Raw genomic sequence first — 7360 nt, 5'->3', positions numbered from 1 at the left:
TCTCTCTCTCTCTGTCTCTCTCTGTCTGTCTCTCTCTGTCTCTGTCTCTCTCTCTCTCTGTCTCTGTCTCTCTCTGTCTCTGTCTCTCTCTCTGTCTCTCTGTCTCTGTCTCTGTCTCTCTGTCTCTGTCTGTCTCTCTCTGTCTCTCTCTCTCTCTCTGTCTCTCTCTGTCTCTGTCTCTGTCTCTGTCTCTGTCTCTCTCTGTCTCTCTCTCTGACTGCCAGTCCAAGCCCTGCTTTATGCAGGGCAAAACTGCAACACCGATAGCGACTCTCCTGAGCGTGTGAGCTGCGGTTGTGCCATGCAGGCTTTGTCTGCCCTGCATCAGGGGCCAAGCTCCTGCCAGTCCCCGGTGTCTGCGGGGACAGTCATGCGGCCCAGAGCGCCAGCTGATGGGAAGGCTGCCGCCAAGGAGCATGGGGGCGCGCAAGGCTGGGGCGCTGCTGGGCGGGCTGGGAGGCTGGCTGCCCTGCCCCTGGGGGAGAAGCTTGGGCCCACGCAGGTGCTAAGGCTGCGCGGGGAGCAGCAGCGCTGCTGGCCGGGGTCGCCCTGCTCTGCCTGGGAAGTGCCTGTCAGGCTCGCTGTGCAGCAGACCGTCAGGTTCTCTCTCGTCCTTAAACGCCTCCCAGGAGAGTTGGTGTCCGAGTTTTCCAGTTTCATCCCTGGGTCAGATCTGTAAAGAGAACATCTGTGAATAACTGCAGATACCTTTCCTATTGGGGGGCTTGAATCCTGGACCCCTGCTCTCCTTGTGCAGTCCTAGAGATGAGCTAGTACCCTGTGCCTCAGTTTCCCGGTCTGTACAGTGGAAAACTCAGCTCTGATTCAACAGGTCGAATGGGATGATGCATTTAAATACCAAAGCCTTTGCCAGATACATAATGAACAGCCCAAAACTGGAAGCTGCTTACTCTTTTCATTGTATTGCCCCTGGGCTTCGTGCCACTGGGCCTGCTCGAGTTCCTCTTTATTTCCTGTCTCCCTGCTTTTGGCCAGCATTTCCAAGGCGGTTCGGTGAGTGCCTTTGGATGTGGAACTCACTGGCCCGATCAGGGTGCGGGTCTTGGCTTGTGGCGCATCACCTCCTCTGTGCCGTGGCCACAGGGGAAGCCTCAGTCTGTGCCATGCTCGCTCTTGGAACAGACTGGTGCCGGAGGAAGCCAGCGCTGTACAGTGCGGTGATGGGAGGAGTCTGATGCCCTCAGTCATTAGCCTAGTGGGCTGCAGGTTACCATAGTAACAGCCCTGTTCTCTGGCCGTGTAGCATGTTCATTGGAAGGAAAGCAAATCAGGGCTGGAACCATTATGCTTGATGGAGACCTGAGAGGGCAACCGTGTTCGAATTTTGTGAGCACTCTGACAGATGAGTTAGGCAGTGGCTACTGACCTGCGACACTCACAGAGCTCTCTCTCTCTCTTTGGCATCCTGCATGGGCACCCAGTCTGTTTCCTATTCTGCACGTGCAGCCCAGCCCTGGCTCTGTGCTTGAGAGGTAGGCCTAGTCCCTGTCTGCAGGCAGCTTGCCTGTCTCCTCCTGGTTGGCAAGGAGGCTGAGGACGTAGCAGCAGGTAAGACTTGAGAGATGAATGGGAGCCCACTAGCAGAGGGAGAGAGGTGGGAAAGGGGGGACTCAGGTTCAGGCAGAGTATGCTGTGCATGCAAAAGTCCTGGGTGAGCTTGTGCTTCCTTTGGAAGCTTGGAACAAGACATTTTGGTCAAAGGCCTGAGAGGGAATAAGATACTGCCTTAAGGGAAGCAGGAGAGGGTGGCTCTGTGGTTAAGGCCATGTGAAAGGAGTTGTCTTAATTACTTTTCTCTCACTAATGGAACAAAACACCCAACACCCAAAATGAAGGAGGGAAATATTTATTTAGCTCATAGTTAGTGGAAGTTTCAGAGCAGCATATGGCAGAGGGCAGCAGTTCATGGTGGGGCAAACAGCAAAGAGCAAAGGGAGGAGCCGCAGCTGAGGCTGCTAGCAAGCCTCTCTCCCCTCCTTACATTTGTATTCAGATTATCTGCCCCAGGGCAGGTGTAGCACTCACACCCATAATCCCAACATTGGATCAAGAGTTATTCACAAACTCTAGAAGCCACCCCAAGACTGCATGAGGCTTTCGGGGGACAATTGGACACAAACCATAACAGGAGTGTCGTAAATATACTCCTTTGAAAGATCAGTTGTACTGCTATGCAGAAGATGGTCCCCCAGGGTAGGGCACAAAAGGGGCATCCATGTAAAGTCACCAAGGTGAGGAGTCCCAGTGACTTCGATGGAGGTAGAGACAGGGAGGAGGAAGTGGATGGATTGAGAGGCCTGGGTTTGCAGTGGTAGAGCTGGGCTACAGCCTGGCTGGAGGACTGTCAAGGGGATATCCCTGGCTTGAGGCCTGCTGCTGTTTTCCGAGGCCAAGAGGCCGATGGGAAGCTGCGTTTCCTTCACCAATGCCTAGGCATACACAGGACTCAGAGGTGGCAGAGGTGGCCTGAGGTGCCCAGTGTTCAAAATCAGCAAGGACAGAGCTGCCCGAGAGCCTGCACCGTGTAGACACATAGGACCCCAAGCCAGGGAGGCGGTGACACCATGCTGAAAATGGAGCCCTCTGTTGTCACGGAGGCAGGCACTGGCCCTTGTCAGGGGCCAGAGATTCATGTCAGTTTCTTAGAAATCTAGGCGGAGCCAGAACACATAGCATAATTCCCCCTTGGTGGTATTTGAGGGTTGTGTGCACGTGCAGTCTATTTGTGAAAACCAGAAAATATCAGCCTGGCAATTCTCGTTTTATGCCTTTGTCCATCACCGTCACTGTGGGCATGGGGATTGGAAGCTGCCAGGCAGGCACCAGGCTGTCTGGGATGGGTGAGGGGACACGACAGGACAGCCGGCCGTGTACGCCTCCACAGCTTCTGACCCCACTGTCCTCTCCCTGCAGGAAGCCCTGGAGTCCTGCCAGACGCGCATCTCCAAGCTGGAGCTCCACCAACAGGAGCAGCAGACGCTGCAGACAGACACCGTGAACGCCAAGGTGCTGCTGGGCAAGTGCATCAACGTGGTCCTGGCCTTCATGGCCGTGGTCCTGGTGTGCGTGTCCACCATTGCCAAGTTCGTCTCGCCCATGATGCGGAGCCGTTTCCACATCCTCGGCACCTTCTTTGCTGTGACTCTCCTTGCCATATTCTGTAAAAACTGGGACCATATTCTGTGTGCCATCGAAAGGATAATCATCCCAAGATGAAGCCGCTGCTTCCTGCCTTCACGTTCCCTTGGGTTTTGATTTCAAAAGAGAACTCTGTGCGTACTACCAAATGTCTCAGTGAGCCCGTTGCGCAGACCAGAGCTGCGTGGTGTAAATAGCTGCGGCGCTCCTAACCCAGTAGCAGCTGCCAGCTCAGTCCCATACTTGGCTAGTGTGAAGCCGATTCAGAGCTGTCCCCACTCTGCTCACTGCCTTAACCAGACCCGACCCCTGCCCTGTGAGCCCAGCACAGTAACCTCGTCTGCTGAGCACTGGACGGAGCTAGAGACCCAGAGGGAAAGGGCTCCTCCTCCCCGTTCCTTACACCTATCTCACTTGAGCTTCACCGCGGCCAGTGTTTGCCAGTGTTTGCGTTGCCCGAGTCCTTTAAACAGCAGGGGTGTGATGTGACTCAGGAGAGAAGCAGCACAGAGGAGCCCCAGCTTCCTCGGTGCTGTGGCAGTGACACTGCCTAGTCTCCATGGAGTCCACCCCACTGGTCACAGGTGCCACTGGTCTCGTCCTGTACCCAGTGTTCACAGTGGTCAGCTGTGTGTGGCTGCGTGATTTGTACATCTTCCAGTGTACCTTTTCTCCACAAGTCTGCGCTGAGGGTTTGGCTGTACACTGGGACTGAAGAGTGGGGCCTCTGCCTTCTTGTGACAGGGGCCCATGTCCCTGCCTTCACCCTTCCGGTTGCACATCCCCACCCCCCGCATTCCTCCCCAGGTGGCTTTGTTAATCAGATCCTGTGAACACTAGCTGCCCGAGGTTTGTGCTTTGACAAACCTTGACTGTGACAAAGCCTCTGTGGAGATGCCATTCACTTTGTGTCGTTCACTGTGAAGAACCGGAAATGGGAAGCGGCGCTGCGCATGGGGCAGGGCTTTGGCCTTGCAGGATCACAGAGTCGTAGTTTGTATAAACTGAGGTGGGGCTGCTGGAGGAAGACAGGCGCCTGGCTGCCTGGGTGTGTGAGATTAGCTGACCATTCACTGGGCAGAGGTGGAAAGGCTTCCTTCCACCTGTACAGGTCAGCAAGAATGAAATGGGTCAGGCCTGGGTCGGTGAGCGCAAGTCCCAAGGCTGCCATGGGGCAAGCATCAAGCATTGGTGTCTGCGGCCCATTTTGGGGGTGTCCCCCGACTCAGAGCCGTGCGTCACTCTCCTTCAAGTCGCGTTCTCTGTGTGCCACAGAAAGGAGGCCATCGGCCCCTCCTCCGGCCCCCACCACCGCCCACCAAAGGTGTAAAGATGCACCCAGGCATTTTCTTCCAGGAGATGTTGCAGCTCCTGGATTGAAATCAAGTGCAATATTTTGCAAACAGGTTTCTTAGGGAAATCTCTAGGGGAAACACAATGTGACAGTGTGTGCCGTGCTGTGAGAATGGAAGACTGGGGCCCTCCGGAGGAGCCCAGCCCATGTGAGTGAGGTGCGTGCAGCGCGAGCGGTTTCTAAATGTACAGTTCAGTAGTAGTAACCAATTCACAAACCCTTCAGACAGTACCCCTAATTCTAGACTTCGGCTTTTTAAAATAATAAATATCACATCATGAAGTCTGTGGTAAGAAAGTATTTTGGAACCAAGGACAAGGGGCCTGTTGCCCCTCCCCCACCACACAGCAGTGTCTCCCACCCCTGGAGACTCTCCTGTGACCCCCAAAGTTGACTGAACACACTGTGACCCTGAAACTCAGGCAGGTGGGGGTGTGGACCGAGCGGGGCAGAAAGCACACTGCGCTGTCTTTGTTTCAGATGTTAAAGGCCAGCATGCCCCTTACGTGTGGGCATTCAGCTCCATCACTTAGATGCCCAAACCAAACTGGAGTCTGGTGGAGACCTCGGAGGGACATTGTGGACACGCCTGTGCCTAGGCTGGGTGTTGATGTTGCCTGAGGGCTGGAGAGGGCGAGCAAGATTTCTAGCCTTTGCTGCTTAGCTGCAGAAGTCACGCTGCTGCACGCTCCGCATGCAGAGCCGCGGAGCCTCGCAGCCCTTTGATCGACAGTTGTTAGACCTGTGATCAGTCAGTCTTCTCCCCGAGAGCAAGTCAGGGAAAGAGGGGGAGCAGCACCCTCCACCCACTGCACTTGCAGAACCTACTAGAAAGCAGCTTCCTTCCAAAATCCCAGTCTAAACCCTAAGCCACCGACTGTAAAGTCCTCTTACTGTTGACTCATTACATGCAGATAACTTTGTTTCCACTTAGATGTGGTCTACCTACATGGCATATTTATTTTAGAGTCTTGTGGAAAGTTCATGAAGCTTTTAACCTTTTAATAAGATGATATGCTTCAAGGAGACTTTTACTCTGCAGTTCACTCTTCTCTTCTTAGGGACTATACCTCCTACGCTTGTTCTCTTCAATGCTGAAGATGAGATGGAATTTTATAAAGATGCAGTTAAAACCTAGGGATACAGCTGGGATATATCCTGGAATTGGATAGTTAATTTACCCCTAAGTCATCTTTTCCCCCCACCTTTTGTTTAAAAAAAATGCACATGGCTAAAGATGAAAACCATTTGGAGCGATACACACCTGGTTAGCTGGTGAATATTATTGAATGACTTCAGACACTAGCTCTGGATTTTCTGGTGACATTATTATCATGATTGGCAGATAGTGATAATGTGTTGAGGATTAAAAAGATTAAAAGAGGGGCCAGGGAGATGGCTCAGTAGATAAATGGCTTAAAACACTCCAGTGGGTTTTGTTCAGCTCATGTTTTCAGTATGATTGCACCAGAGCAGACTCCCGCCCCCCAAAAATTAAAAAACCCACAACGAAGCAGTGGCACTCGCGCTCCACACCGGCAGGCGTGGGGCAGCCAGACCCCTTCCTCGCCGTCCCTGGGACCTGCTGATAAGCTACATCTCCTGACCCTCTCGCCTTTCAGTCGCAGCCAGTGCCGCGCTCCCCTGTCAGTGAGCATTCCTGTGCCCAAGCTGTCCTTGTCACTCTTGTTCCCCTTAATTGTTGCCCTCTGTGTATTAATCACCCCGCCACTTCTCCAGCACATCAGGCTTAATTAAAGGTTCAGTAATGGGGAGGGAACAATTTCCCTTGGGCAACTAATTACTCATGTCCTTTTGGGTTGAGTTTTAAACACCAAATTATTTTGCACTGAATGGGAGCACTTTTGTATTAAAGCCAGTTACAGTTGTATTGGTTGGGAAAAACCACTGAAATATCCTTACTAGCACAGACTTGTGTGAAGAAGCAGCCTATTTTGCATGTTTCTTTAATTTTGAGGTATTATTTGGAATTTAAGGTTTATCCAGAAGAGAGCTGTTTCGAGAAGATTACACGTGACTAAGTAGAGAAAGGGTCAAAAGAGATACGTTACTGAAAAGAATGAGATTGGCCTATTTACCTCGAAAGCAGAGAGAAGCTAACAAAAAAATTTAAAAGTATGGTTGCCAGGAGCTTGGTAACCTATAAGGTGAAAAGCAGAACCAACCTACAATTTTCCAAAGTCAATATAATTCTCTGGCTATAAGGAGCAGGAAGTCATGCGCCTTGATTGTTTTAGGTATGGTAGCTGTTTTGCAGTTTTAATTTATTTAAAGCACCTCTGCTGTTTGTCCTAAGAAATGTTTCCACAGAATGGGCCGTGCATTGAAGACACATGTAGGCGAGAGCAGCTCGGGATGCAGGAGCTGCAGTGCCGGGTATGGCGTCCGTTGCCGAGTTTCTACTTCGTGAGATGCTATATAGTTCCATGTCAGCCTAAAATTGTAATTCCTCCATAGAGCTTCACCCTGTGGTGGTGTCATCAATGAATTCAAAGCAGGTGCCATTATTTTTTTAAATAAACACTTGATAATAGCTTTGGTGTTAAATAAAGAGTTAAATTTCTTAAAGTTTCACATTGGTCAGAACCTATCTCAGTAGTGTGTGTGTGTGCGTGCGTGTGAAGTCAGTTTTAATACTTTTTTTAATAGCAGTTTCAGGTTTACCACAAAACTGAACAGAGCTAAGAGCCTGCTGCCCCCCGCCCTTGTTAGCAGCATCACCCAGCAGCGCGCACGTCGACACGCTGCGCTGACACAGTGCGGTCTCTCAGCGCCCACAGTTCGCAGAGGTGATCATTTTGCAGCCTTGGATAAAGGCCTGAGAAC

The 7360-nt window shown here is 51.8% G+C and overlaps 1 protein-coding gene across 7 annotated transcripts in view; it reads left to right on the top strand.

The window, feature by feature from the left end:
- The window catches only part of Tmcc3 (transmembrane and coiled-coil domain family 3), a 287348-nt gene extending 280226 nt beyond the window's left edge, over window positions 1–7122 (top strand). For all 7 annotated transcript variants that reach the window (XM_023716477.1, XM_023716470.1, XM_023716453.1 and 4 more), the window contains one exon: window positions 2935–7122. In XM_023716477.1, coding sequence (XP_023572245.1) covers window positions 2935–3237 — 303 coding nt within the window. In that variant the 3' untranslated portion in view covers window positions 3238–7122. The remainder of the gene's footprint in view (window positions 1–2934) is intronic.
- The last annotated feature ends 238 nt before the right edge of the window (window positions 7123–7360 follow it).

Source organism: Octodon degus, unplaced genomic scaffold (assembly GCF_000260255.1).
Source record: "Octodon degus isolate 3935 unplaced genomic scaffold, OctDeg1.0 scaffold00004, whole genome shotgun sequence".
Taxonomy (NCBI): Eukaryota; Metazoa; Chordata; class Mammalia; order Rodentia; family Octodontidae; genus Octodon; species Octodon degus.
Note: the sequence above shows the minus strand (reverse complement) of the source record. Positions and strands in the feature narration are given on the sequence as shown.